General features: G+C 41.8%; 1 protein-coding gene across 2 annotated transcripts; it reads right to left on the bottom strand.

The window, feature by feature from the left end:
- Positions 1-1,667: 1,667 nt before the first annotated feature.
- LOC147210067 (cryptochrome-1) lies at positions 1,668-25,897 on the bottom strand. 2 transcript variants are annotated; one of them, XM_086103459.1, is made up of 15 exons: positions 25,723-25,896; positions 22,944-23,107; positions 17,571-17,679; positions 17,337-17,479; positions 16,061-16,245; positions 14,507-14,595; positions 13,283-13,423; positions 11,923-12,234; positions 10,965-11,116; positions 9,962-10,164; positions 9,278-9,394; positions 9,073-9,189; positions 6,669-6,749; positions 6,179-6,300; positions 1,668-4,015 (listed from the first exon to the last, which is right to left on the bottom strand). In XM_086103459.1, the coding sequence occupies exons 2-15, from the start codon at positions 23,099-23,101 to the stop codon at positions 4,007-4,009; spliced, it is 1,938 nt and encodes a 645-aa protein (XP_085959585.1). In that variant the 5' UTR covers positions 23,102-23,107; positions 25,723-25,896; the 3' UTR covers positions 1,668-4,006. The 2 variants fall into 2 exon arrangements, with proteins under 2 accessions (XP_085959585.1, XP_085959663.1); XM_086103537.1 differs by lacking the exons at positions 1,668-4,015; positions 6,179-6,300; positions 6,669-6,749 and having other exon boundaries at positions 9,076-9,209; positions 25,723-25,897.
- Positions 25,898-27,885: the final 1,988 nt, after the last annotated feature.

Below are 27,885 nucleotides of genomic sequence, written 5' to 3'. Positions count from 1 at the left end.
GTCAGACCTAGCAACGCTATTGTTTGTAAGCAAACAGCACAGAGGCTTGATTTCCGTGTGTCTGTGTACGTGTATATGAGAGACAGAGAGAGAGAGTGTGTGTGTGTGTGTGTCAGGCATTCCAGGTAATAATGAGGGAGTTACCGGTCTTCCCCTATGAATTCATTCTTTCATTTTCTGATCCGCTTTATCCTCACAAGGGTAACGGGGGTGCTGAAGCCTATCCCAGCCGTCTTCGGGCAGTAGGTGGGGGACACCCTGCACTGGTTGGCAGTCAATCGCAGGTCACACAGAAACAAACAACCATTCACGCTCACACTCACACCTAAGGACAATTTGGAGTGTGCAATCAGCCTGCCACGCATGTTTTTGGAATGTGGGAGGAAACCGGAGGACCCGGAGAAAACCCACACAGGGGAGAACATGCAAACTCCACACAGGAAGGACGGAGCTGGGATCGAACCCACGACCTCTGCACTGTGAGGTCGACGCGCTAACCACTGGGCCACCGGGCTACCCTTCCCCTAGGAATTTACTAGTGAAAAGCGGGAAGTCCCCCCCATTGGGCATCTGATTCGGTTGCCCCCTGAGCGCCTCCCTGGTGAGGTGTTCCGGGCATGTCCCACCGGGAGGAGACCCCGAGGAAGACCCAGGACACGCTGGAGAGACTATGTCACCCAGCTGGCCTGGGAACGTCTCGGGATCCCCCGGGGAGAGCTGGAAGAAGTAGCTAGGGAGAGGGAAGTCTGGGATTCCCTGCTAAAGCTGTTGCCCCCGCGACCCGGCCCCGGATAAGCAGTAGATGATGGATGGATGGATGAAGCGGGAAGTCCAAGCTCTGACCCACTGCGGTGCAATGAGAAAAAAACATGACCTCGTTGATTTTGTGCAACTTTAAAGGTAGATGATGGTCAAAAACATTGGGTTTCTTTCTCCAAAATAAAACAAGACTTTTAACTTTGAAAATGTTGCCACTGCCAGAATCCCCCCCCCCCCCCCCAAAAAAAACCTAAATAAAACAAACAAAAAAGTTGCTTTCCAGGGGCAACAATAATTTTCTTTGGTCTTGTTATTGTAATGTTACCATTCATCCTATATTTTATGCCGGCAGCAGTCACGTGCCTAAATGTAATTGTTGACTTGGGGGCGTGGTTAGTGTTGTGCGGTGAACATCACATCACATTATGAAAGTTAATTGACGATGGGGGCGGGGGAGGGGGGCATTCCGCCATTTGACCGCAACATAATCAGACAGTGTTAAGGAATTAGTCCTCTCCGTTAGTTACATCTGAAAGAAACAATATAGAATGCTGTTCATAGTTTGTTCTGAAATCAAACACATTTCCTTGAAATTCACGATCGGCAGCTTGCCCCTGGTTGAAAGTAAGCTTGTAAAAGAAATGAAAATGTACTGCTCTTTTCCTCCTTCCATTTCAAACCAAGCTTTACCTTCCGATCTCAACCTCCAACACGGCAGAAAAATACATAACCAAAAACTGCCAATTGAGGTCTTGAATACTAATTCCGCCTTTTCGAAATACGTTCCCGATACGGCATTTGCATTGCTGGATGGTGCCGTTTTCGGGCAGTAGGCGAGGTACACGAACTGGTAGTCAGCCAATCGCAGACGGTGCAAACATTCGTAAAAGAATTCAACGGAAAACATGCCGCGCCGAAACCGTTTTTATTTGCTGTCATGATAGCGATCAATTACAAACAAACAAGGCCTTTCACATCACAAAGCAGGACAGAGAACAAGCTCCAGTTTACGGACACAGTCGATGGCATCGGCAGAGGAATTTCGCGCCACGTCCCAGCCCCGTTTCAGGCGAGACACAGACAACTGGTGAAATGAAATGGACGCGTATGTCATTCCTCCACCGTTGTGTGATACTGGGCTGCGGGATGACAAAACTAAAAGAAAAAACATTGACTTTCTCTTTCAGTGCGATTAAAGCTACAAAATTGGTTTAAATTCTCAAGAGAACAAAGAATTATGATACAGATAATACACAATAGTTCGACAACACACCGCCCCCCCCCCAAAGTCTCTAGAAATCGCAACATGATCTGCTGCTGCCCCAATCTGCATTTTTTTGGGATAAGACTGAAACAAACCTTAAGTGAAAAATGCGATGAAGGGTGAAACATTCTGTGTTGAACATTTTGGATGACTAAGGATATGATATACAGTATGTAGCATTATCATATCTATAGGTTATCAACAAAACAATCAGGTTTCAATACTAAGAAAAGCGCCATGAAGAAAACACTTGATTTGAAGAACGCAATAAGACTTATGTCCCATGTTGGCCTCTGGAGTATTGTTACAGACACACTGAAGCTGATCCGTGATCCAAATACAAGTCTGATGCGTGTTCTGCACGTCCAGTCTCATTGTAGGGGCAGGCCTTTGAATCCAATGTATCCCCCGCCCCAGGTGGCTGCAGATTGGGGCGCCGAGCAGACCTGTTGAAGTGTCCTTTTGAATGATCATGAAGCGTGTTTTGTGGAGCATAAACATCATCTTGCATCAAACATGGGGGTGAGGGTGGATGTGTACATCCTTGGGTTCGATTCCGAACCACAGCAGCGGACTTTCCGATGTATCCACAGAGCATCCAGGTCGCCAATGTCAGCCAGGTTTGCGATTGGTTGGAATTCTGGCACCATTCCTACAGTGTCAGTTTGGAACACACTCGGGATATCAATAGTCACACCTTGCGCTGTTGTCGTCCTTCATCGGGAGGCTGGACTTGGTTGTGAGGAATGTTTGTTTCAAGCACAATTTGTCTATTTTTCTCTCTTTTATTTTTTGGTTGTTTTATTATGAAACAGTAGAAAAAAAGGGAACCTTGGAGATGATCCTTGTCCTTGAAAACATCTTAACAAGTGGGGGTCTGTGAACAGTTTTGTGTTGTTGAAAATGGTGCACAGGCTCAAGTGTCACTGGTCTTCAGAACGTTTAAGTGACAACATCAGGGGAACCACCGAGTTGGAAATGTGACAGGGCAATGATTCATAAAATGGTCACTCGAAAAAAAGTGACATCACCGGGAGGTGGCAAAAGCTAATTGTTCATGACTTTTTGAAAGGGTTTAGAAAAAAATTGTTTGGGGTTTTATATATCAATACCTGGCATGTCTCATTTTTCATTCGATCAGATGAGCCAAACTACACAAACATCATCATCCTATGTAACCCAATATTGCTGGTAGCTGCCAAGATCATTGATAAGATAACCTATCCGTAATCATAATTCAACTGCATCAATTCCAAATGTAGTTGTTTTGACTTTATAAACACTTCGCCAGACGACAGCAGGGGTGTCAAATTCATTTTTGTCACACGCTACATTGTAGTTGACCTCAGAGCACCCATTGAGACTGTGAAGCCATATAAATATGATTACTTCATATTATCACAAATACACAACAAATCGATGGATAACTACTTTAGAAATCCGAAAAAGTCAAAAACTGTTTAATTAATGTTGTTTTTATTTTAAAAGGTTACAAAAACGCTTGCAATATATCAGTGTTATTAAAAGTGAAGACAATTTGGCCTCGAGTTTGACATCTGTGTCTTACCGCAACACCACAACGTGTTACGCGTTTAATGCTAAACTGTTTTTTTTTTCCAGATGCAACTCGGAGGAATTCTGTTCCCAGCATGAAATATGCATGAAAAAGTATTTTATGTACATAAATATTGATAAGGCGCTGCAAAAAATGGTGACTTGGTGCTCCCATAAATGAAGATATTTATGGGCACATTTGCTAGGGCTGTCTTTTTTTCCTGTACTTTTATTGCAAATAAATAGGTGTGTTTTGTTTGTTGGTATTTTTTGCAGGTATAAAAATGACTGAGGTCAGAGGTCGCCACACTCCCTTGGAAAATCTGAGCCTTGAATCACATTTTCACCTTTGTGTTCATCCTGGCAGTTTTTGACTGAGAATGTGTGTTACAGTGGACCAATGTCGACTTCTTCTTGTGCGACGTCCTTTTAGGTGGTCTGTAGGACACAAAGCAACACAATAAAAATTTGAAGACTCAAAAAGGCATTGTTCTAGCCATGTACTGATGCAATGGGCAAAATGGAGTGGCTCGGCAAATTTAAAAAAATAAATAATAATAATAATAATAATAATAATAATACATTTTATTTATAAGCGCCTTTCAAGACACCCAAGGACACTTTACAATAACAAAAAACACAAAACAATACGGGTTGAGAATAAATAAAAAAGGTTTACTAAAATTTTTGGAGCTGCATATTGTTAAGTATCTGTTACTTAATTATTGTGATTAATCATTAACATGATCGTTGTCATCATTTATTAGGAATATAATTTGAGCAAATTTGTTATTTTAGAAGTGTGTATGAAACTGGTAGACTTTTGTATTGATCAATACCCCAAAAATTGCTCTCGGGTTTAAAAAGGTTGGTGACCCCTGCTGTGTATCATGTACTATATCTATATTTTCCACAGGAATATGTCAGCGTGGAAGACTTTTTTAAAAAATCGAATATTTCAGAGTTTTTGTGCCACTGAAATTTAACAATGCACTGTACTTGCTGTCGATATGTGAGCCTGGGGCATTTTATCACAGCTCCAGCAGGATTTATATTTCTTTACTGTTCTTGCCCTGGAAACGTCCATGGTTGTACGTTTACAGTTGTACCGTGAATAGAAGGGGTGTTCACACGGCAAGATTTGGTCCGGTGCTACCCCATAAGGGTTGTATAACACTGATTTTGACACCGTCAGTTTGAAATTAACGATATGAATATTCCAGTTTTTCTTTTTTCATCAACCTTATTTTATTTCTATTTTTCTATTTCGAATAGACCAGGGATTAGCAAACCTTTTTGAAACTGGGAGCTACTTCTGGGGTACCGATTAATGCCATGGTCTATCTACCAGTTTGATAGTATACAACTCTGAAATAACAAATTTGCTCAAATTACCTTTGTACGTTATTATTCATAATTAATGAGAAGACACTGATCATGGTGATCGTTTCTCACGAGAATTACGAAACAGATAACTATCAATAGACAACACTGTATTTTTATAAATCGCTGCCATTGTTTACATTTCCAAACGATCACTTCTACAACATTCCGAGAAAATGTCAGATCACCGGTGAGCTATTTTTAGAACGGGCCCACGGGCTACTAATATGGTCCCCTGAGGGCTACCTGGTGCCCACGGGCACCACATTGGTGACACCTTACTATCATAGGACAGTGCAGTATTAGCTAATGCCAATGTAAACATAACAGACATTAAAAGGTTGCATATTGTTACGTCTCTTTCATGTTTTTTTTCCCCAGGTACACAAACATTTAAATTGAGTACAAATGTATCCTGAACACAAATGGGTCCAAGGATTCCTTTAATCATTATCATTTGCATCCTGCTACGGTACGTGTGATGGGAACAAGATACGTGTTCATTTTAGACCAACAAACCCCGTACATTCATTAGGCATGGTAAGTGAAATGCAAACATTTTGAAACTGAAAATGAGTCCTCTTTCCTTTTACTGATGGATTCCATGGGTGAACATCACCACTGTTTTGCATAGTTAGTGTTTTGGATCTTTCGCTGTGAGCACAGCAACAGTACATTTGCATAGAAGCTTCGTCCCCAGCACCGCCCTCTCCCTAAAGTGGTTGGTGGCCTGGCCATAAATATTTGTTGGCACAGCAACAACCACAGCCCCTTACAAATATTCAAATACTATGATATTCAAGGTGTTTTGTTTTGTTTTTTTGTAATGGATGGAACAACTTGTTGGTTTGTATGAATCGTCATCTTGTTGTATTGTTTACGATTTAAAAATAGCGACCAAATCGCAAAATTGTCAATCGTAAAGTAGCTCCCCTCTGTTTGCAGATATGTTGTTAAAGCTTTGAACTACGGAACCTGCTTAGATCAGACAAACAAACAAAGCTGCAGCCTTGATGTAACTGTACAAAAGAACATTGTTGAAAAACATACGGTCTATCTTAATAGTCATCTGATCAGGTTGTCATTTGTTTGTGCAGAATCCAATGAAACCTCCATTTAGCTACTCGGATCCCACATGGCAATCAATGTTCAGTCACTGATGTCACATGTGACAAATGTTTAAAAGCCTTGGCGTATGCCTGCACTCTCGCAACTGACCTCTGCACTGTGCCTCTGCATCTTGTGGCCTGAACAAGATGACGGATCTTCCTCCCCTGAACCTTCACGTTCCATTTCCCGTTCGCGTTTTCCTGTGATGCTGCTTCTGATGTGAGCCAGTCCTGAAAATAAAAAGGTTTGACAGTGTGACCCTCAACAGATTCATTTCCATATCTTCCTATGTGAAAAAAATGTGTTCAAACTATCTTGCGACACACACTAAGGGGAACAACCAACAATTCATATGACTAATACAATATACAGCAACGACGGTAAAAAACGTCAGAGAGAAATCATGTCTATCTACTTAGTGTTTTATTGCTCCTTGACAAAAAGGGCACTACACGCGCACTCAATGGACAGCGGCAATATGAACAAAACGTATTGTGGCATATTTATACTTCCTCAAAGTATTTTCCATATGGCCCAATCACTTTGTCAGTTGCCATTTTAGTCATTGGTGACTTCTTTTATTATAGGCCATCCCTACCTGGGTGCTGAGGCACAGCAAACTCATGGTACGGTCGGCTATTGGTGACGGTTGCGTTGTTTTCTGGCACTGCATGGTAACCTGCAGGACAATGTCAAAGGTCACACATCTGACTTGCACGTCAAGATGCATGCTTGCTGAAGACGAGTCCCCCTCCCACTGTTCAATATTTCACTTGCCGGTGCGCAGAACCTCATTGATGAAGCAATTTCATTGTCCTTAAAAATCAAATTTGCCCTGGCTAGCCAGCGTGGATAAACACTGTCCTTATGTGGTTCAGAACCGCTCCTCTAAATCACGAATCCTCGTCTCTGTGGTGGCAAATTAGCTACACTTCTGCCAAGATTTGTTATCACTAAAGGAGAACAGGGAGTGGCTAATGATGCAACCCACCAAGCAAGACGACAAAACAGGAGAAGACGGAGAAGCCATGGTGCATTTTTAAGTCTGGCTGGAACCACATTACACAGAGATGAAAGTGGACTTTCCTGACACGAACACACACACACACCTGGCCGATCACGCATGAATTAGTTTACACAAAACGCGATTCAAATACTCGAAATTCAATGATTAATCATCTTTTTATGTGCACACGTGCACCCTTCGTTCTCGCCGAAATTTCGAAATCTCCGAGATATGGTGAGATTATGGGAATGCGAGGCGAGGGTATTACTGTTGTGGCGACGCCACTAGAGAGCGAAGCGCGCCTCAGCAGTATACAGTGAAACTCTTCTACAACGAAATCATGTTTGCAGCAAGAAATTTTTCACAACAGGGGGCTTTTCACTGTAGCAAATTTTATCTCAGATGCAAACACACACACACACACACACACACACACACACGCTAACTGGAGCGCTTCTCTCTTATTAGCGCTCCACTTAGAGAAAGGTTTTTAGCATGATAACAAGTAAAGCATTTTCGAGGAAAATGCTTTACTTGTAATACGAGGAAACGTTCGTTTATTTGAATGTCCGTCGAGCCATAAGCAATTTACTCTGAGCAGCTAATTGGATGCATTCCACTCTATCTTCTACGGATCTAGCTTCAGTATCTACACACATAGACAGTGAGGTCCCTCTTGGCCAATCAGAGGCCAGGATGATGCTCGGTAAACCAATGGCAGAGCAGCTCTGAGCATGTTGCGTTCAGGAAACTCGCAGCTGTGACCGAAATAAACATCGTTCACTATGTAAACCAGTGTGGTGGTTGCTGCTGCCGTTTCCAAACGAAGCAGTAGAGGTTACTGTTTGATTAGACTTCGTTGTAGTGAATGTCTTCGCGAGGCTGGAGCAGAGAAAATGATTTCGTATAACGCAACAGGGGTTTTTTCGTCATATGGGGGGCAGTAGAATGGGAATGGTGTTAATGCATGAAGATTTTTTCACATTAGGGGGTATTTTCGCCCATATGGGTTTCATTCTAGAGGAGTTTCACTGTATAGTCCGCCGCTCTCTGCTGTGCGTGCGTCAGCGCGAGCATGTATGCAAGCGCGTCTTTTGATTTCAACCAATCAGCGCCGACGCAACCAACGTCACACACGACATACGACAACAGCTAAACTAAGCTAGCCGAGACAACACGCGAAGTCTGACGGACACATTTTTCTGCCAATTTGTGTGTTTCCCTTTTTGTCCAAATATATTTTTTACTACAACAACTGTCTTGTCCACGGCGTCTTTTATTCGTTCCACTGGGGTTTAGCAAGTGTGTTTATAAAGAAACGAAAATCTCTTTACTGTTACTAGTGTTTGTGCCTCAACATGGCTACGCTCGTGAAAGTAAAACAATGAACTCAAACACGTGTTCGTTCAATGTTGTCAACTAATATCAGGATTAATTTTAGGCAATTTTTTCTCAACTCTCCGGAGAAATTTTCATCAGAATTTGAGGATCCGGAAGACTTTCATCACTGATTACAGCAGAGAAAACTAGAGGGAAAGTAGTACACAGCAAGCTGAGCAAAAAGAGACACATCAATCAGCCAAACGAAGCATGTATGATTCAGTGTATAGCATATCAAAAATGTATAATAGATGCACATATTTTTTTTGTTTGTTTGCACGAGTGTGCACCATAGAGTGCAGTTTAAATTTTGAGTCGTGGATTTTTTTTTTTCTATGCAACTTTCTTTTTTATTTATTTAGTATTATTCATTTAGGTTTGCTAAGGGACTACATAACCCATTCATAAATGCTTATATAATTTTACACTCATATTTATAACATAAAAAGTAACCGCACTGTATACTGGAATATGAGTTCGAGTCCACGTCACGCTACCCTACTATACAGGTATGCTTTCACCACAATGATTTAATATGAAGTTACAACATGGGATTTTTAATGGAGAGCCTTTAATCGATCGTTAAATCAGAAACTCAGCAGATTACATGACTCACCGTGCTTCGTCACCACTGGCTGTAGTCCTTGGCTCGATTGTTCCTTGCCGTCAAAGTTGAGGAGAACGCTCCCGCTGCCATTGCTTGTAGCGACGGAGCAGCCTGACATTCCAGACACTAAAATAACACCACAGAAGCTGACTGCACGTCTACACCTGCACCATCCATATGTGAAGTGGTGTCAAAACACTGTCTGTACACTTACTGTGGGGGGTGTTGTTATTGTTGCTGCTGTTGGTCACAGGCTGTTGTTCTCCAGGTGAGTAGGCCATCATTCCTCCGTTGCCGTTGCCATTGGTGGATGGAACAGATGCCAGCAGGCCTGAAAGATGCAATGAAATGGAATTTAAGTATTAGAGTGGCTGTAAATGATATTGATTAGCATACTGCTTAGGCAAAAAAACTGACTGATATAATCTCTGACAATCAGAGATTTTTGGTTTGGAAGACACGAGTTAAAAATAGTGAGTTGACACGGTCAGATGTAGCGATCTTTTTTTCCACAACGTCTGTTTGGGCAATTAATCTTGAGTTCCCAACGGTGTGGAAGTACCCTGATTGTACCAAACATTGCTTGCCCAGCAAGACATCCTTATTATTCTGCTCTCTCTGAATGTGCGTTAGGCTGTTTAATGACACTCCAGTAGGACTTAAATGTTAAATTAAACACACAACAACAAGAAAATTACACTCATTGTATATCCCAATACAACCCATGCATGGTTTCAAAAATAGCATCAGTGCTAATGCTAAAGTCAATGTAAAATGCCACTGACATATTTAACTTAACGAGATATTAGCATGAACTGAATTGTCACTTTCTATGCTTTGTGTTGAAGGTATTATTATTCATAATCATATTCATAACCATAACATGATGTGTCCTCACCCAGCCCCCTGTATCGGCTCAGCTGCTGGTAGATCTGCTTCATCCTCTCAATGTTGAGTCGGCTTGTCTCGGCGTGATGCACCATTGGTTTTGGGTAGTGCACGCCGATGACGCACTTGGCGGCCGCTTGCACTGACTCAGGTGCATTCCAAGGGTCGTATATGAACTTGGCGGGGAAAGCTCGGAGGACAGGTACGTAACGTCTGCAATCGCAGTGAGAGATTCGATACGCAGATTAGAGACAATGCTTACATACGTGTGTGTGGGAATGATCAAGAAATGGTACTAACATCTTAATTAATTTTAATTCAAGAGTAAGTTGTTCTCAGTTGCATATGGAGGGGAATATGTTTTGTAATATGTTTAGATCATTATACTGTATATACCAACATTTGTCTTGACCAAATAGGGACAACAACCAGAGTAAGTCGCTCACAGTTTGTTTGGCACAGTGTTTATGCCAGAAGCCCATCCTGATAAAAGCCTCCCATTTTTATCTAGGCTTTGGACCGGCAGTGGCTAGGTTATTATGATAACAGTGATTATTTGGTACTAGTAATTACACTTGTATGACAGTTAAGAATATTGTGTTGCTTTAAAGTTGGTACATTTCACAAATGCTTTATGAGTGCGACAATCCGAACCCGGAACGGACTACCGTTTTTCTATTTCCCTCATCTCTTAAGGGGAGGTTTTCCCAATCTTAATCAATCAGTGATACACGAGTATACTGGACCAGATTGTGTTTGCCCTTGGGGGGTTCCAGTGTGTCAGTCCAAAATGAATGCTAAATATCTGTTTGTTATACTTTTAGGCCCAGGCTGTCATATGCATAATGAGAATGTGTTCTCAATTGCCTTATACAGTTACAATGAATAAATATAGTACAGAAAAATGGCAACCATAATTTCCTGTCATTTAAAGGAAAAAAAAAGTTTTGGGCTGAAGGAATAACTTTTTTTTCTTGCTCATATCAACGACCTGTTCCAGGAGAGGTACCCACCTGATGAAGTCACCATTGGGGTCGGTGCGCCGGCCAAAGCCCACGGGACAGTAGCAGTGGAAAAACTGCTGGAAAAAGGAACTACAGGACAGCCACATCCAACTGCCCGCATTCACACTCCAGTCGGCGTCGAGAAGCAGCTCCTCGAAGACCTGTGGCACCACAAACTTAATGTAGGATCGCTGTCCCACACCCACACACAAGATATGTGGACCAAGATCTGATCAAAGTCACTCCTGTCATCTAGTGGCGATTCATAATACTGAACTCATTTGCACAGCCTTCATCATTCTCAGAGACTGATCGTGGAGCTGGGCGAAGCCTTTCATTTTTTAAAAAATAAAAAACACCAAAAATGTATTTACAGCAATCCCTCGTTTATCGCGGGGGTTACGTTCCAAAAAGAACCAGTAATAGCTGAAATCCGTGAAGTAGATAGCTTTATTTTTTACAGTTATTATACAATACTGAACTATGTATACAATGAAACCAAAGACCAAAACCTATTTTCAGGCCCAAGCACAAAAAAACCCCCAAACGTTTTCAACAAATAACTATAATAATTTTTGGAATTACTGTACTGTAAAATAATATTGCTTGAGCGCGTCCTCGGGTGCCTTTGCGGGTGCAGAACATTTCGTTGACATCGTGGGGTATGTACTGTATGTACAAAGACGAGGTGCGGAGACTGTTCACGTTGATCAGTGCTTTCGCCAATCAGGATGCGGAATGCGATTCACCGTTTAAAAGCATTAAAAATACTGCACTAAAAAAAAAAAAATCAGTGAAACAGCGAAGCCGCGGAAGGTGAACCACGTTAAGAGCGAGGGATCACTGTATACGTTTTGGGACTAGATGATAGGGTTTTGCAAAAGTATTTTTACATTTTGGCATTGAATGGGTGAAGGAACCTTCACTTGCAACTCTCAATCAAAGCTCAAATCCAATGATAGCTTACCTTCATTCCTTCCTCCCAGCTGATCCACAAGTCACCTCTAGTGAGGAAGCATGCCACAGCGTGGCGAGCCAGGTGATGTATCCAGCCCTCTTGCCTTAACTGAGTCATAACGGCATCTATCCAGGGGAAACCTGTCTTGGCCTCAGCCCATTTTGCGAGCGCCTCAGGGTTTTTGTCCCAGGGGATGCGAACACAGATAGGGTTCCCCTCCATCTTGTCGAAGCGCGGATTGTTGGTGGCCGCGGTGTAGAAGAACTCTCTCCACAGTAGCTGTCCGTAAAGCGAGAGAGGAGGGGAACTGTTCTTTTTCACCTGAGAAGAAAATATTGGAAGCAGAGTTTAAGTAGAACATTTGCAACAAATAAAAATGATCAAATAAAGAACTCTCCCACCAAAACTGTCACCATTATCAAATCTTTGTTAACTCTCGACTTCAGCATTATAAGGTAACTATATTTTTTGCTAACTGTACACCAAATCTCAGTGCAACATTTTTAACTGTCATGCAGGTGTCAAAACTTCAACCACAGCTTGTTTTAAAAACTACAAAGTAGTCCATTTCGTTGTTAGTATGCAGGCAACTTCCTGCTTCATGTAGGACAACAAAATATTACGCAGATTACACGGTGGAATTATTTTAAAAAAAAATTCTGCTGAGCTCGATTTTTATGCTGATTAAATCTCAATTTGACTTGCTAATTCCAAAATTACAGTCAGCTTTTTTTCTACTCAAATTTGTTCTCCACAGCTTACTATTGAGATAAACAAAATTTCCCTGATTCGCTATTGCAAGACTGTAGGAAGAAGAACTGAATGGGATTGGACTCATTTTCAACTATGTGGCAACTTCCCTGTCCAGTCACATTTGAGACAGTGCTGGTGAGAGATGTGTGCAGCTCCCAATTGGTCACTCCTATCAATAGCTGCAAACAGAAAGCTAACATTGTAAAGACTAAGAGAGTGCCAGTTTTTCACTTCACTTTGTAACCAAGGGCACACTATTGTAAGTTCGATTTAATTGTATGAAGCTATTTATATTTTTGAAGCTCAAACACTTGACGTAGGTCAGTTTGGATTCCACACCCAAAAATGTGTTGAAAAAAAAGCTGTCAGACGGAAATCAACAAACATTGTGTTCCCCAATGTAATAGACACTAGAGGGGGCCATTTTGATTCTTAACCTATTGCAATTCCTGTATACCTCATTGCAACATTTCGACATTCCCTGAGCTGTACCACAATTGAATTCCACCTCCACCCATGCATGACCTCCTTTTGGTATCTAACGTTCTTGAACTATCTAGAGGATTTTTGCTCAGCGATGAAAAAAACAATTCTGATCTGAGTGATAACTGCCCACCTTGCGGTACAGGTCCGTGAGCTTGAAGTAGAAAAGGCGACAGGAGAGGCAGCCAAAGCGCAGGTATGGACTAAGGCCTGTTGGGCTGGCCAGCAGTGAGTTGGCGTTCATTCTCGGACGCTCGAAGTTTGCCACCCATGCCTGCAAGGTGCACAAGGAGAACAGGGGAGGGGAGGTGCAGAGCATCCCACAGCAACCAACGGTAAGGCAATGTCCACTCGTGCACGGGTTTTTAAAAAAACTTAGCTTCTCCACCCCTCCATCAAAATGCAAACACATATTAAAGCACCAGGTGGCCTTATGACACAATAGTTCAAGGGGCATCACAAAAAACAGAAAAAAAAAGAAAAAAATAGTCTGGCTATTTATTGAGCCGAGTTGTGGGTTATTTAATACAACAACAGCAAAAATAAACAAACAACCCCCCCCCCCCACCCCCCTGAATTGGTTCACGTCTTGTGCTTACTGCAATACTCCGTCAAGATGGCGCCCGAGTAGCTCTCATGAGCCTTGCTTTTTTTTGTTGCATTTTGGTTTGTTTTGTCAGCCGCGTGAGTGGCTGCCTTTCCAGCAGCTCCTATATTTTGTTGTTCTACTTCTTCCTTTCATAACTTTGCTGCTGTGAATCGGGAATTTCTCCATTGCGAGACTAATAAAGGTTTTCTTATCTACAAAGACTACCCATTCATCCTCTGTACCAGTTATCCCCAGCTGACTTTGGGCGAGAGGCAGGGTACAGTGCCCTCAAATTTCAGTGCAAACAAAATTGCATGAAAAAGATGTTTGTTTTTTGGTTGTATTTTTAAAAATACCCGTGTTTGTGGACATGGCATGACGCAGCATTCCAGAAAAAGGGGAAAACAAAATTTCGGGCCTTTGATTTCGAAAAGTGCAATGAAACACAAATCAAAGGAGGAGTCACTACTCCTCCACTCCACTCCACTACTGTGTGTGTGTGTGTGTGTGTGTGTGTGTGTGTGTGTGTGTGTGTGTGTGTGTGTGTGTGTGTGTTCTATAGCTACACAGCTGTCTGCCACGTTTTTGTACATTTGCCTTGAACACATTGAGGTCGGACCTGAGAAACTCCAAATGCGAGTATGTCAAACTTCCCAGTTTTCTGGAATGCATTGTTAGTCTTTGTGGATTCTCAGGTAAGTCTGCCTAATCACGATTACAAATGAATAACAACAACAACAACAACAAAAAGATGATTAATATACTCACTTTTCTTTCTAAATGTCGCTCTATTCTGGTCAAAGCCTCCGTCTCTCCTCCTGGCCAGACAGCTGTCGGCAGGCCCTCGATGTCAAAGCCTGAAGACATGAATAACAATTGATTCAGTCATTTCATATCTTAATACAGCTTAATACGATGGAAGCCGAATCCATTCAAGAACACTGGGTGGACCTCTGATTTGCTTACGGTCAAATTTGTTCTTTATATTGACCGAATACCAAATTGTACTGATCATCAAAGACAGATCTATCACTTTTGTACATTGTAAGAAAAAAAAAAAAGTATGCGTTATGGTGATCATCACATTTCCCTCGGTACCATCACTTCTGTGGTGAAATTGCAAACTATTTCGCTATGAAAGAAATATGTGACAACTGTCATCAGTGACTATAAAACAATAGCAATACGTTGCAGAAAAGTATGATATAAGTTTAATTTGTTTCATTACCACATTCATAACTTTTGCTTTTATACCTCAAATCATGTTTACCAGCTGAAATGAATGATAAAAATGCACATTGGGTATACGTCGTCAATGCAAGCAATCCACTACCACCCAAAAGCTTGGATACTGCTTCTTATTCAATAGCATGAAATTGTGTGTCCAAACTATCACCTGGTTGTGGAGATATAAATAAACACAATTGCACATGATGATCCTGCTCTCAGCACGGGTACACAGTTTGCACTTCATCCAGGTGAAAGCAGCAGATGGCTTCCTTGTGTCAGTGCGGTCTGACAGAAGCTAACAGCGTGACTTTTGAAGGATAATTTAGGAGACAACCAGCCTGACCTTTGCTCGCAAAGAATTAGGAACCTGAAATATACTGTACTGTACTGACACCTTACATGGAGAGTGAAAGACTGGCCCATGTGGAGGCAGCAGAAGGCCGCAGGTAAGCCTTTGCTCTCAATCGAGCTAAACCATCTGTGAATGGAAAGCAGACATCTGGATGGAAGCTCAGAGGAAGATGAGCTGCCCCACAATTAATCCAATAGTCAGATTTAGACCAGCGGGGTCTTTCAAGACAAAAAAAGTAACGTGACAGGTGGACTTCATTCAAGCATGATGTTTAGCTACCGCAAAAGAACATCCATCTATTTTCTATTGCTAATCCTGTTCTGTTGGCACATGGAGCCCATCCCACTGACTTTCAGTGTTTTGTGATTTCTCTATGTGAGCATTTTCTTTTCACTCGCATGACAATCAACGATGCTAAACTGTTACTTGAATCATGAGATAAACAGAATATTTACATTTCTTTACAAACGGTCAAAGTTAGAACTATCTCAATTAAAAAATGTGTAATGTGAAAAATGCATTGAAAATTTGAATATGTGAATTAAAATAAAAATCAAATGTGAGAAGAAGCTCTTGCCATGCATTGTGTGTGACTTCTGAAAGTTCACTGCATTTCATCCCACTGTCCAACATCATATATGACAATGCGGGTCGTGGCCTAGAGTGTATTCTATTTTTTATTCCGTTTGTGCAATATTTTTGTTACACCTCGCTATAGCGATTCTCATGGTGTATCTCACCAAGCTCCTCCAGGGACGGGACCCCATACTTGTCTCCGTGGTCCTCCAAAATGGGGGTTATGCAGTTCGCCATGAGGCTGTCTGACAAAGGCTCCACAGGCATCTCAGGAGGATCCAGGCGACTGATCAGTGTCTGGAAACGCTTGTAGGTAAGGGGGGGTTGGCCACTGTTCAGCTCTATAACCCTGGTGGGGTAAAGGAAGAGACCCTTGCTCAGTTCAGTTCTACATGGCCAGACAAGATGCTGCTGACTGCGGCGGGGTAAAATGTAGATGTTGGAGCATAAGCTGTGGGGTTTTTTTTGCAAAGGATACTCCATCATCACCATAAACATTGTCACTGTTGTGTTGTTTTCACCATTTCCAATAGCAGCGGTTAAATGAATTGTACATGTACCGGTAATACTATGATTAAGAAAGGTGAGATGCATGAGGAGCATTTCGACTGGGAATCACATTTGCATTAGATTTCGTCCCTTGTTTTTTGAAGTTAAGGTTGAATGTGTTGATTTTAAAAGAACTTGATGAGGTGAGAATGTTTGAAAAAGGCAAATGTATGACAATCTTTCTTTTTTTAATGGGGCTCTATTTTCATAGACAGTGATTTCATTTTTGGTTCAACGCTCTGCTCCACGGTTGGGTCATTTGGCATGTGCCCAGTGCCTCAGACATATCGGTGGCCAAAAGTTGTCCAAACTTTCAGCCTCCTGGAACCATGTCAAGTTTTAGTGCACGTAGTCACACGGTTTTGGTCACTTTGATCAGGGCATTGGCAGACAGCTTCTGACATTTGTGGATGTGCCTGCTGGAGTCATCACATTTCATTCAGAAATGTGACAACAGCATGCATGGAACACTAAATAATTGCAAGAATCAATTAATTGAACGTATTATGATTATCATCAGTTTCTTCTTCCGCCATGTCAAGCACCATCAGCGCATCCCTCGTATACCCAATGAAAATGAGAAGAGCACTCTGATTGACGACAAATCAAGTCGGTTGTGTTCACGCAGCACAAACCACACTTTTTTGCAAATGTGTCAACTACCAACAGTCCATCTTACACTCGGTCTAACCCACCTCTGCGCTGATGTACTCAACTCGTTGCGCCAGACTTGCACTAGTCATGAAAATAGAGCCCTGAGTGTTGAGCTGTTGAGATGTGCCTCTCAAAACAGCAGAGGACACTGTCGCCAATGGCAAAAGCGAACAAATGTCAAGAAGTTCATAATGATGAGGTTTTGAATGATGGTCGAGTGTCAGGTTTACAACATACTTGTCCAGGTCATAAAGAGTGTGCGAGATCTTTACGATGACCTCTACTCCTGCCTCCATTGCCAGTTTCTTGATGGCAGCGTCTCTGTCCTTTCCAAAAGGCTCCGAGTCGTACTCAAAGGTCAACCTCGAGATCTTCCACTCCTGATGCAGACGCACCAAATACATCAATACTTACAGGTCTTCAAATTAAATCACAAAGACCCCAAGAGGGATATTTATGGGAGAACCTCACCTTAAAGAGCCGCGGGAACACATTGGCTGGTTGGCCCCTTATGACAAAAAGGCGAGAGTTGAGCTTGCGAAGGTTGGCATCCAGATCCTCCAAACACTGGAGAAGAAACCTGACAGACAAGGAGAAAATTAAACAGATTGAACTGAGAGCCAGCATACAATCAAGCACCTGTCCAGGTGAGTAATTAAGAACAAAGTCCCCTCCAACAGGAAACAACTGACAGACGCAAGACCAGTTCAGGGCCACTGCATTAGACAAGTACCTCTACCACTTGGCTTGAGTTGAGTTTCTTTGTCGGTTGCATGCCTTAATTATTTACTTACTTGGTTGGCATGATTACACTTAACCAACCTGAATAACCAAGCACTAACATAAAACAAACGTGTGTCTCTCTTATGTTGCATGAAATGCTAAATACTGTATCGGTCTGTCCGATATAGCCAATCAAATCAGTGCAAAAACTAGCGTGAATCATAATAGTTTATTCCAAAATGCTGTGATTTTATTTTCTGTTGATAGGCAGAGAGTACATAGCTCGTTCCAGGAAATATAAAGCTTGTCTTCTCATTTTAAAAAAATCCTTTGTCAAATGTAAAGCCTTTCAATGTTGTTCTTTGCTCACAGTGGGCCTTCTTGGAAATTCAGTGGCGCCTTACACTGTGTCAGCATGCCACTTACACTGGTGACGTTATCACCATCCTCCTCCACACGCAACACCTCAGCTTTTACCACTCCAATCTATGACTAAGTTGTTGGACAACATGACTTGAGCACTGTTGATTATAGTTTTTGACAGCTTGTTGAATTTCTTTCAGTGCAAAGTCACAAATGCACGTTTGACCTACAAACCAGAGCCTCGTCACCAGTCTAGACTGTGTCTGATCTGCATGAGGATCAAGCAAAGAGGGGCCTGGCAGGCGATTCTGTCCATGTCCGTCAGCCTGTCCCTGAATAAAGACGCTGTCAATCTCAATGACTAAGGGGAGGATGCAGAGTTCAAAAAGAGAGTTGTTCGTGTTCTGCTGTGAATAAGACAATCTCACTTTCTGCAGACCCGTTTAGAGTCTGTGACTCTGGACTCTCTAAGCCGTTGCAGATTTCTGCTGTTTGGCTACTGGTTCAAAGTCAATTTACCCATTCATCAAATCATCCATCCATCCATCCATCCATCTAACAGTGTTCACTCGCTACTTTGTGGGTCAGTTATTGAAGCTTCACCCTATCGTACATCTTCATTTGTGACCATAACTTCATTTATTGCAGTTTTTACCTTTACTGGGGGGCTTTCTTGCTATTGTCCTGCCTTCTAAGTCAGAGCGGTCAAGAAATTACAACGTACAAATTGAACCACTGGCCGAACATGTAAAATTGATGCCCACAAAAGGAACAATAAGGCCAGCCCCCTCGTTTAACACAAACACATTAAACCACTCTGCTACATCCCGGTTAGCATGTCCTGACATCTCTCAGCAACATAGCCTTCTCTGAACACCTAACGTTTAGGATGTCACGATATCCTTCTTTTTGTACCTCAGTCCAAGTCACTTGATTTTGAGTATCTTCCATTACGCGATCTGATAACTCAGCAATGTATTAAAAAGAAAAGAAAAAAAAAGAGCACAGCCACGATCAATCGCATTACTTTTTTTTTTTAAAAAATGAAAGTAACCCAATATGATACCGTTTTATGTGGTCTATAAGGTCTACTGTACTGATGATTCAAACCAACTAAGCATTTTTTAAATTACATATCAGTGGTGAGGCACAAAATAACAATATAAAACAAATTACATTTGAATATTATTTATTCACATGAGGGTACGCGGAGTCTGCCTGAGCGCACCACCGCAAAGCTTCGTGAGAGTGTATACCTCACAACTTTTTGCGTTTAGGATTCTTCACTGGTTTCTCTTGTGTTGTACCTCACGAGCCACTTCCTGCTGATGTTAGTGTTTCACTGTGTGTGTGTGTGTGTGTGTGTGTTAACCGCATCATCAAACCTCAGACCTTATATAAGTGTTCTGTCCTACATCTGTTGCAAATACACTTAAGTTTCCATCGAACCACAATACAACCCCTTACCTTACCCTAGTAACCTCATTGCTGGTGCACATGTGTACACTCTCTCTCCTCTCTGAATCGCTTTGTATTACAATAATATTGACAAGTGAGGTGATGAATTTGCTTATGAATTACTTCGGCCTGTCTAATGGCAAGCCATCATGTTTAAAGTATCTGACAGATGACGCTGGATGGCTGAATTTTATTACATTTTGTTCAACTCTACAAAATATTGTATTTCCACAAATATTAAGATGAATGACTCCTCTGTCAAATAGCCTCCGTAACATTGGGCTCGTGACGGGGTACACCCCAGACTGGTCACCAGCCAATCATGGGGCACATACAGACAAACAACCGAGAGTTTCATCAGTTCTGTGACTGAGGTTTAACTCAATTTACTTTTACTGTATTTTAAAATGGGAGGAGGGTGTTTTTTAGACACATCACAAGGAAGCAGTGACAGCTCTGACGAAGGCTGAAGTGACAGCCGAAACTGGCAGCTCGTTCAGAGTCACCATGTTATTCTCCCGATTTAAAAACCACAGCCACACCAGCAGGGCCTCCTCCAGAAGAGTCTTCGAGTAACGCCACCACACTCTCAGAAGGCAGTGTTGATGAATGTGAATTACTCAGGGTGATTCACATTTACGTAAAACTATAGAAGCGGCTCATGGCCCGAGGGGCGAATGACGAGAACGCTGCATAGACACATATCTATCTTTGTACACACATGGACTCATACGGTAGAGGTACCTCTTAGCCAATGGGATGCCAGGAGGATGCTAGGTAATAGCCAATGGCAGAGCAGCTATAACTACATTGCGTTCAGGAAACTCGGGGCTGCGAGTAGCACTCCAATATTGTATTTTTACCTTTCGCATCTTGAAATTTATTTCGTAACAAGAGGCAATATTTTCCGTTTGAGGCGTTCCGTAATGTGAACATTTCGTATAAAGAGATGTTTGTAAGTAGAGGTACCACTGTAATCAATACCAATGGTTCAATTTATTGATCTGAATGAAAACTTGTACCTCATACCATGAACAACAGCTGTCCCTAAAACTTGCAGGAGCTGTTGTGTTTTTAATAGGACACTACGCTGCACTACAACTTCTACCAAAAATGGCAGTTCCTCCATTATGTCGAAAAGGACTCGTGTTACTTTCACTCACAAACATTCTTTTGAATGCAGATGAGATAATGTACAGACTCGGGATGATCACGTGACATTTAATCTATGCCGTTGTACACTTTGGCAGATGACAGAGCGATGGGGTGAGCGTGGCGAGCAAGCGCACTTCCCCTTGACCATCATTTTTGCCTGCAGCCTTTTCCAGCCAGTGCGTCTGCCAGCATGGGGAGTGCCTCGCCACAAGTAGGTCACGACCACGTAACCGCTCACAAGTTGTACGTCGCTGCCTGGCACAGTAACCTACATCTGCTTCGCCACTTTTTCTTCAGTGAGGAAAAGGTATTGATGAAGAATATCTGTTAACATGGACTTTCTTTTACGATTTCCAGGTTATTTAGAATTTGTTAAAAAATGGACAAGATATATGATATGGAGAAGAATAATTTGGGAGATAACTGTATGTATGGCCTGCCGTATCCAATACCTGCGAAAGTCATGTATAAATATTTTCGGAAAACAAGAAATAATGTACAATTTTTTTTAGAACACAGTTATTTTTTTTATCTGTATCATAAGCACACACTGAACAAGATGTATAAGCAAAAGGTAAAAAGACCCTTTATTAATTGCTTAATAAATAAAAGTGCCTTGGGCAGAACTGGCCATGACGTCCCAGCCTGAAAGGGACCCTTGATTGGGTTGAACATCCATCCATCCATCCATCATCTACCGCTTATCCGGGGCCGGGTCGCGGGGGCAACAGCTTTAGCAGGGAAGCCCAGACTTCCCTCTCCCTAGCTACTTCTTCCAGCTCTCCCCGGGGGATCCCGAGACGTTCCCAGGCCAGCTGGGTGACATAGTCTCTCCAGCGTGTCCTGGGTCTTCCTCGGGGTCTCCTCCCGGTGGGACATGCCCGGAACACCTCACCAGGGAGGCGCTCAGGGGGCAACCGAATCAGATGCCCAAGCCACCTCATCTGGCTCCTCTCGATGTGGAGGAGAAGCGGCTCGACTCTGAGCCCCTCCCGGATGACCGAGCTTCTCACCTTATCTCTAAGGGAGAGCCCGGACACCCTGCGGAGAAAACTCATTTCGGCCGCTTGTAACCGGGATCTCGTTCTTTCGGTCACGACCCATAGCTCGTGACCATAGATGTTGAACATTGGCACATATTTACTCTTGGTAAAAAATGTAGACAGAAAGATGGATCCAAAGTGAGGGAATGTTTAAGTTAAATGTTTGCTCAAGATGACATGTTGCTTGTCAAAATTAGTTGACCTATGTAATGATAATTAATAAACTTCTCATAATGAGCAAGACCAGCCAAACTCCTTGGCATGTTGGAAGGAGTTCCATTTCTGGTTCAAAGGTCATCATCACATTTTCCCTCTTTACTGTCACAGCTTCCCTCCTGCGATGGTGAGATAAATAGTAAAAAAGAAATTAGTTTAACTTGATGTCTGGCAGGACTATTAATCTGCTCAGTACAGGTTTACTTCAGACAAAAGACTCACTATCCTTCATAAAAAAGGGGAGTGACAAAGAGAAATGCGTGCTGGTTTTCACACGTCTGTTTTTTGTTGTCCTGCTTGTTTTCAAATCGCAATATATACTGTATATATTGCAGGATTGAAAAAAGGCGGCCCGGTGATCCAGTGGTTAGCGCGTTGACCTCACAGTGCAGAGGTACCGGGTTCAATTCCAGCTGCGGCCTTCCTGTGTGGACTTTGCATGTTCTGCGTGGGTTTTCTCCAGGTACTCCGGTTTCCTCCCGCATTCCAAAAAACATGCATGGAAGGCCGATTGAACACTCTAAATTGTCTCTAGGTCTGAGTGTGAGCACGGATTGGTTGTTCTTCTCTGTGCGCCCTGCGATTGGCTGGCAACCGGTTTCAGGGTGTCCCCCGCCTACTGCCCGAAGACGGCTGGGATAGGCTCCGGCAACCTCCGCAAAGTTTCAGCAATCTTTTGGAGGTGTTTGACTTTGGAGGTTTCACTGTGTCTGTGTGTTTGTGTAATGTCTCACTTTAATCCAGATTTGGTAAAAACTGCTCTTTTTCAATACGCTTTGGTTGTCATTGTTTTATATGAAATACCCCTCCCCCTCCCAAATCTACGCTTGAAGGTAGTCTTGACAATGTTTAAGGATATATAAAAGCCACATAAAAAAAGTCTTACCTCCACCTATTGACCCCAACATTGGATGAGCCTGCAAACCAAGGGTCCAAGAAGTAGACACAGCGCACCGTGCCCGCCCCCTGCACTGCCTCCTTGAGCGCTGGGTTGTCATGTAGGCGCAGGCCCTTCCGAAACCAGTGGATGGAATTGGGCGCCATGTTTGTCTGAGGAATGGATGAGACAAAGATGAATGAATCGTGTCTCTCTAACTGCAACACATCCTGTATCATCTGTGCCAATAACATGCCTGCTGAGAATAGAAAAAGCTGATGAGGAAAAATATCACATTGCAAGAGGACAAAATGAATAAATAAATAATACTACTAGCCATAATTGTGCAGCCCTATTCCTAGGTCAAAATCTCATCCATCCTCTAGTTCACGGGGATCAAACTCGTTTCAACTTAGGGGGTACAATCATCGAAATTTGACCTGAAGTGGTCCGCAACTGTTTTTTGGACTATTTTCCAATTGCACCTTTTATTGAGTCGTATCTCCTTGCAAAGATTGTTTTAAATCATTGGAGCAATCTGATATTTCTAAACACAAATGAGAGCAATTTCAACAATATTATGAATCTGTGTTTTCATTTACATTTGCAATTCACAGGTCACGGAAATGACTTGTAATCCATCCATCCACTCTCTACACTAGTTATCCTGTACTGGGTCAAGGACTACGCCATGCGTGACATTGCAGAAACAGGTCAATCATCCATCCACTTGTGGATGATGTAGTCGGCCGTGCACGGGGCGCGCACATGGAGACTGCCTTATACGCCCGAGCGTGCATCTGAGTGTGATCCTATTCACAACAGTAATAGGTGTGCCATCAAAGATTTTGCCGCAGCATGCAAACGATAATGCGCGCATTTTTACACCGAGCGCAGACTACTTTGTTACCAAATTGTCAGAAGAGTGGGGGTGAAGCAAGTTTTACCCGTTTTCATGCCAGTCAACCTAAAGTAAGGTTTAGTCAACCCAAGTGTATAACTGAACTTCAAATGGACTCGTTTCTGAGAACTCATCTTGTATGGTCAAAGTAACAAGCATGCCTTCTAACTGCTTGTTCAAAATTAAATGCACACCCACATCATTTAGCAACAACAACAAATTGCCATCTATCAAAAAGTACAATATTACAAATAGATTGATGGATGGATGTATACATAGATGGATAGGTGGGTAGATGGAAAGATTGACAGAGATACTTCATTAATCTGGTGATATTTTGCCTCATAAGAGAAATGATTGATAAAAACAGGTCAACACTTCCTCTGCCATATTGTTGATTTTTACAGCCTTCACAGTTTAGGGATACAAACACTTGACAGATTTTTCAAGGAAGCGTTTGTCATGAATGTTGTCACTTGTCAGCCATCCAATGAAATGAAACCTGCGACCGTCTGTTTGGGTGGAAAGAGGATGGCTGCTGACGCCAATATCCTGACGGATGAAGATGATGAAGGCCGTTTTCACATGTATTCTGTTGGCATGTTGATGACTGAATAATGAAATTGAATACAATCGGTTCACACTAATCAACTGCTAATTTGTTCAGATTAAGTACCCAGGTCATTATACAGTATGTTTACATTTTTAAAAAATCAGGGATGCAAGTAAACTTACCTAGATCATCTATTTGCACTGATTGTGAATCTGCCCTTTTTTTCCCTCTAGCACATCAGGGTTTCATATAATATGCAATATTTTTTCTTCTTTCTTCTTTCTACCCACATTCTTGCTGCTGTAGGCTGTAAATTTCCCCAGTGTGGGACAAATAAAGATATCTTAATCTTAATATACAGCGTGCCCCATAAATCTCCATACATGGGAGAAATAAAACATTCCATACATATATGGTTCTAACATTAATTTCTTGATGGCCGGTTCAGCAGCAGTCAAATGGTTTATGTCAAGAAACATTTATTTTCCCTATTTATGGAGACTTAGTGGACACCCTGAAGAAATAGATTGTGTAATATTTACGAATTAAGGGTTAGATTCAGCAACAGGGCCCCCCCCCAAAAAAAATAAAATATAGCTACAAATGATAGCACTTGAGAAAATCCGTATTGTGCAAGTTTCTTGTAGGTCAAACTTTAAAACAAGAATTTTAATTATCTCAAAAGTCTGTCGTGCCAGGAAAAAAAAGAGCTTTTTTTAAAATCAGTGTCAAAAATATGTTTTGGGACATACAAAGCCATCTCTGATTAAAATTTGTAGTTGACCAGAGCTATTTTTTACCATTACACGTTAATTAAAAGTTCATTCATGTTTCAAGTAAGACGCCGTTAATTGTAATAGGTAAAAAACGGCAACAATACAATTAGACACTTAGAAACTCAAAGTCTTTGTTAAAGATAGTTCTGTACTTTGTGCATCCAGTGGATCAACAACAGATGATGTACTGTACATACTGTACATGCACACATATTTCTTGGTAGCTGTTTAGACGCAAATGCCATGAACTTCCCACAGATGGAAACTAGGTCATGCGTCTGTTGTGCAAAGAACCCTAGAGCAAATTCACAATTTTAACGTTAAACTGAGACCATACAGTCAATATGGGCGTCAAGGGGGTCCTTTGCCAAAAAAATAAAAATACACCCAAATAAAAAGGAGAGTTTGATACTAAAGTTGACCATCCTGCCCAGACACCAACACAAGAAACCGGGTCAGAGAAGCACGCCTTATGTAACCGGTGGCGCTGTTTAGAAAAGTAGAACGTACAACCGGCTTGAAAGTAAATCGTTTCGCAATCCAGAACTATAGCCTTACCTCGCGGTCGCGCTCCGGAGATGATATTCAAGTCAGACCCAATGAAATGAGCATTCTTCCCTCCTGTGCGTGAAAGTGCGGTCCGCCACTTGGGTGCGTGAAGGCATACGGCAGAATCACTGGCAGTAGCCGCTCACTCAAGTGCCCCAAACTAATCGCGGATTGCTCGGTTTCATAACAGTTTGCCCAAATGCGCATGCGCTCGATCCAAATAACCTCCTTTCGTGCGGCGTTCATTGTTCTCGTGACCTCTGAAGCGCGGAGAGATCACGAGCTATCAAATAAATAATTGAGATCCGCAGTAGGAAAATGTCCGATGAGGTGACACAAATACATAAACAATATCACTTTCAAAACAATGACCGTGTACTGGAACGAAAAGGTCATAGTCATTAAAAGTTCAAAATGAAAATCTGAAATGTAGCCATTTAATTAAAATCCACCAAGTACAGAGACACAATTTATGAACCATAAACGTGTTATATTGCCATTAAAACACCTCAATTAATCGTTGTAAAATGGAATTCAGACTGTGATTGCCTAATTTACGACATCAATTGAATGCAGCACAAGCAGCAACTCTTCAAAATCTGCCTCTCTATTGGTCGGCGTGCGGGTTTTCGTCACCCTTTTGGTCAGTTTGAGCGGCATGCGAATCCGGAAGTCAATTTACGATAGATTAAATGGTGACACTTTATTTGTACAGTCTAAATAAATGAGCGTTCGGCCTGTTACCATATCGACTGACACTGAATTAAATTAAAAAAGAATTTTGATTGGTTTAAACCGATTATATTTCTCAAGATAAATACTATATACGATTATAATAGAGAACCCACTGTAAAATACATACTAAAGTAAAGTAAAACGACTCACCGTTCCTCGATGTATTGCTGGAATCAATTAAATATACACATCGTTATCTGTGGTTGTTTTGTTATCCATTACTATCTAGTAGCACTGTGTGTTCAGCATGACATCTGCTGGGTAAAATTATTTTGTGGAGGTGGGGTCATTAAAAAAAAAAACATTTTTAATTAGCTATTGTAGTGTCTCTCATGTAACAACTGGGCAGAAAAATACATGTGATGCTCACTGAGCTGAAGTCTTACAAGATTTACTGACATGATACTTTGAACTCTCAAATTACATTTGAGATGTAATTCCCGGATGTTTTCCTTAATTGAATAATTGGGCAACTTTTAGGGGGTCTCACTCTGAAGGGTTGACAAGTTATTTTTTTTTGTTAAAATTAATAAATTACGATAGGATCAACCAGTTACCCAGGACTGTTTTTGTTTTTTTTGTAGTGGTTTGAGTGTGTGGTGGTTCACTTTCATAAACAACTACAATTTGCTTTTTGCCGTGATTGCTATTCTTGAAAATAATCCAGGAGCCTTCTTTCTGAGACTTTGTCATTCTTCGTTATGTAAGGCTTGCGTCACCCCCACTCAGCTCCTTGGGTGCTGACGTCTCATCTCAAGGCCTTGTGCTGGTTTGACGTAAAATCAGATTTGTTTTTCGTGCCAGTCAGGGACAGTGGAAAACAAAACAGTGTCAAACAAATAGCAGCTATACAATCATGTGATCCCGGCTCCTATTCCCTGTTAATTAATTCAGCATCTTGAAGAGTTATTTCAATGAATATCTCATATCTGTTTGCATCTCAAAGTGAAACTTCAGTGCCGTTGGGTGTGAACTGTGAAAGTTTTATCTATGAGCAGGCAAGAAATCATATTTGCAACATAAGCAGGTTCTTGATGATTTCTAAGCAGAAAAAAAGCAAACAAATAAACAATACACTTGTTTACTCCAATGAATGCTAGCGTTAGCTTTCATAGCACATATATTTAAATGAATGCCTTAAATCTGTTAACTTTGTATTTTGTATTCTGAATTACAGATAACATACGCAGTAATAGTGATGTTGATGTAAGAATGGTCTGGAAAAAATCAATGAAAGGACCAATAAACAAATCCACCCCACCCACATGAGTAAAAGTACTATAAGCTTTTCAACATGACATTATTTGCTCTCCTTGCATGTTGGCAAATGATGGGCTTTCAATTGATGGTTTTCTTTAAAGCCACCTGCATATCCATGTGGCTCCATCAGTTTCAGAGTGTGGGCATGGGGCTACAGCATGTCTGACTGACAGACTG

This window comes from Hippocampus guttulatus, chromosome 1 (genome assembly GCF_054856545.1).
Source record: "Hippocampus guttulatus isolate MCC_2025c chromosome 1, RoL_Hgut_1.0, whole genome shotgun sequence".
NCBI classification, from domain to species: domain Eukaryota; kingdom Metazoa; phylum Chordata; class Actinopteri; order Syngnathiformes; family Syngnathidae; genus Hippocampus; species Hippocampus guttulatus.
Note: the sequence above shows the minus strand (reverse complement) of the source record. Positions and strands in the feature narration are given on the sequence as shown.